General features: G+C 50.4%; 1 protein-coding gene across 1 annotated transcript; it reads left to right on the forward strand.

Annotated features, from left to right (window-relative positions):
• Window positions 1-587: 587 nt before the first annotated feature.
• Window positions 588-1,335, forward strand: LOC115899203 (aconitate hydratase, mitochondrial-like). The gene is made up of 2 exons (XM_030936667.1): window positions 588-897; window positions 928-1,335. The coding sequence occupies exons 1-2, from the start codon at window positions 605-607 to the stop codon at window positions 953-955; spliced, it is 321 nt and encodes a 106-aa protein (XP_030792527.1). The 5' UTR covers window positions 588-604; the 3' UTR covers window positions 956-1,335.
• Window positions 1,336-3,572: the final 2,237 nt, after the last annotated feature.

Raw genomic sequence — 3,572 nt, forward strand, 5'->3', positions numbered from 1 at the left:
CAGTGAGTTGGCTGAGGATGGCAGGATGGAAAGGAGGAGTATGAAATCGTGCCTGGAATGTCCAGGCGGATTTAATCTTATTGATTAAAGATGTCCACTAGGTGGCGATATATGCAAGGAATGAAAATTTACTATGTGGCTGGCGTTGTTAATATATGCAATTATTTGTAGATATAGTTCAGTATTTCCATCATCCCTGCAAGATGAGTAAGAGGATGTTCATTTTGCAGAAGAGGAAAATGAACCTGAAGCAACCTAGGCGTCTGGTGAAAGGGTTTCTAGCCGGCAACCGGAGGAGGAGGCGGCAATCAAGCCCAGGTGTGTCTGGTGCTGGAGCCCAGAGGCTTCCCAGATCCGCACACTTCATGCTCACGCATCTGCCAGCCACACAGAGGTCTTGGATGTCTGGTGGGCGATGAGCAAGTGACAGAGAGTCCGTGTGATGAGGTTGCTCAGGCTGATGTGACAGCAGTGAGAGGAGGCGTCTCATCTCATCCCTAATCAGATGGGGTTAGGGATGGTGTCCTGGAGCAGCCAACCAGAGAGAGTGACATCACTGATAAGGAGGCAGATTCACACACCCTCATCTTTGTCAGTGCACAAAATGGCACCCTACAGCCTACTGGTGACCCGACTGCAGAAAGCTCTGGGTGTGCGGCGATACCGTGTGGCCTCAGTCCTGTGCCAACGGGCCAAGATGGCGATGAGCTACTTTGAGGCCAATGAGTACATCCACTATGAGCTGCTAGAGAAGAACATTAACATTGTTCGCAAACGACTGAACCGGCCTCTGATCCTCTTGGAGAAGATTGTGTATGGACACCTGGATGACCCGGCCAGCCAGGAAGTCGAGCAGGGCAAGACATACCTGTGGCTGCGGCTGGACCGCGTGGCCATGCTGCAGTTCATCAGCAGTGGGCTGCCCAGGGCGGCCGTGCCATCCACCATCCAGTGACCATCTGATAAGAGGCCCAGCTTGGGGACGAGAAAGACCTGCGCTGGGCCAAGGACATCAACCAGGAAGTTTATAATTTCCTGGCAACTGCCTGTGTCAAATATGGTGTGGACTTCTGGAGGCTTGGATCTGGAATCATTCACTAGATTATTCTGGAGAACTATGCATACCTTAGGGATCTTCTGATTGGCACTGACTCCCACATCCCCAATGGTGGCAGCCTGGGGGGCATCTGCATTGGAGTTGGGGGTGCCGATGCTGTGGAGATCATGGCTGGGATCCCCTGGGAGCTGAGGTGCCCCAAGGTGATTGGCATGAAGCTGACGGGCTCCCTCTCCAGTTGGACCTCACCCAAAGATGTGATCCTGAAGGTGGCAGGCATCCTCATGGTGAAAGGTGGCACGGGTGCAATCATGGACTACCACAGGCCTGGCGTAGACTCCGTCTCCTGTGCTGGCGTGGTGACAGTCCCACAGATAATCAGTGCCCAAAGAGGTGCTAGGTGTCATTATTGTTGTTTCTGTAGAAAGGATCACACAGGACAGGTCTTGGTGCCCTGTCCTGATAGGATTGTGCCATCCAAGCTGCGCAATCTGCTTTCCTGCTGTATGCCTTACAGCCAGTTCTTTCCACATCACATGTCATTCAGAGCAATGTGAAACCACAGATGTTTCTAAACGGGGACAACTTCAGCAGATGGTGTGGCATACCTTCAGCTCAGTGCACAGACTCTGCCTCAGACAACCCACCTGTGTGTCCACATTCCCCACTGAGCTAAGCACCTCCTGAGGGTGGGGGGCATATCACGTTAATATTTGTACATCCACCATTTCATGAAACGTTAGGCACATCAGAGGAATTTTATAAGTGTTTGCTAAATGTTACTGACTTAGATAATTTCAGGGTGTGGCCAATTCCGTCCGAAGGGCGTTATTTCTCTTGTCACTAACCGTATCCTAGAGAAGTTATTAAGCATCCGTCTAATTCAAAGGAAAATGGGTAGGTGGTGGGAGGGTTAGAGAGTGGACGCCATGTTGGAAGGCAGGGGTAGGGGAAAACCAGTTTTCTAATCAGAGTGTTAGTGAAGGCTGGGAGCTGGGGCTCACACCTGTCATCCCAGCACTTTGGGAGGCTGAGGCAGGAGGATCACTTGAAGCCAGGACTAGCCTGGGGGAACACAATGAGACCATGTCTCTAGACAGACACACACACACACACAATTTAAATATATTAACCAGGTGTGGTGGTGCACGCCTGTAATCCCAGCACTTTGGGAAGCTAAGGTGGGCAGATTGCTTGAGCCCAGGAGTTCGAGACCAACCTGGACAATATGATAAAACCCCATCTCTACAAAAAATACAAAAATTAGCCAGGTATGATGGTGCATGCCTGCAGCCCAAGTTACTCAGGAAGGTGAGGTGGGAAGATCACCTGAGCCCAGGGAGGTTGAGGCTACAGTGAGCAGTGATGGCGCCACTGCACTCCATTCTGGTGTCAAAGTAAGGTCATGTTTTGTTTTGTTTTTTTCTTTTTCTTTCTTTTTTTTTTTTTGAGACGGAGTCTCACTCTCGCCCGGGCTGGAGTGCAGTGGCCGGATCTCAGCTCACTGCAAGCTCCGCCCCCCGGGTTTACGCCATTCTCCTGCCTCAGCCTCCCGAGTAGCTGGGACTACAGGGGCCCGCCACCTCGCCCGGCTAGTTTTTTGTATTTTTTAGTAGAGACGGGGTTTCACCATGTTAGCCAGGATGGTCTCGATCTCCTGACCTTGTGATCCGCCCGTCTCGGCCTCCCAAAGTGCTGGGATTACAGGCTTGAGCCACCGCGCCCGGCCTTTTTTTTTTTTTTTTAAACAGACCCAAATGCTAACAGTTATCTGGGTGGTGGGACTGCAAGTGGGTTTTTTCTTTCTTTTTCTTTTTTTTTTTGGAGACAGAGTTTCGCTCTTGTTGCCCGGGCTGGAGTGCAATGGCATGGTCTTGGTTCACCACAACCACCGCCTCTTGGGTTCAAGCAATTCTCCTGCCTCAGCCTCCCAAGTAGCTGGGATTACAGGTATGTGCCACAACACCCGGTTAATTTTTGTGTTTTTTTTTTTTTTTTTTTTTTTTTTTTTTTTTTTGAGGCGGAGTCTCGCTCTGTCGCCCGGACTGGAGTGCAGTGGCCAGATCTCAGCTCACTGCAAGCTCCGCCTCCCGGGTTTACGCCATTCTCCTGCCTCAGCCTCCCGAGTAGCTGGGACTACAGGCGCCCGCCACCTCGCCTGGCTAGTTTTTGTATTTTTAGTAGAGACGGGGTTTCACCGTGTTAGCCAGGATGGTCTCGATCTCCTGACCACGTGATCCGCCCGTCTCGGCCTCCCAAAGTGCTGGGATGACAGGCTTGAGCCACCGCGCCCGGCCTAATTTTTGTATTTTTAGTAGAGATGGGTTTTGCCATGTTGGCCCGGCCAACAATGATAATTTTTAATTTTATTCCATGGTTTTCTACATTTTCCAAATTCTCTTCAATAAAATAAAAATGATTTCATATTGTATTAATTACTACAATGCAAAATCGTAAGGTCAGAGGGACACTAATGATGGTCTACCTCGTGATCCTCCAGGACGCGGTATTTCAC

The sequence above is a fragment of the Rhinopithecus roxellana genome, chromosome 8 (genome assembly GCF_007565055.1).
Source record: "Rhinopithecus roxellana isolate Shanxi Qingling chromosome 8, ASM756505v1, whole genome shotgun sequence".
Classification (NCBI taxonomy): domain Eukaryota; kingdom Metazoa; phylum Chordata; class Mammalia; order Primates; family Cercopithecidae; genus Rhinopithecus; species Rhinopithecus roxellana.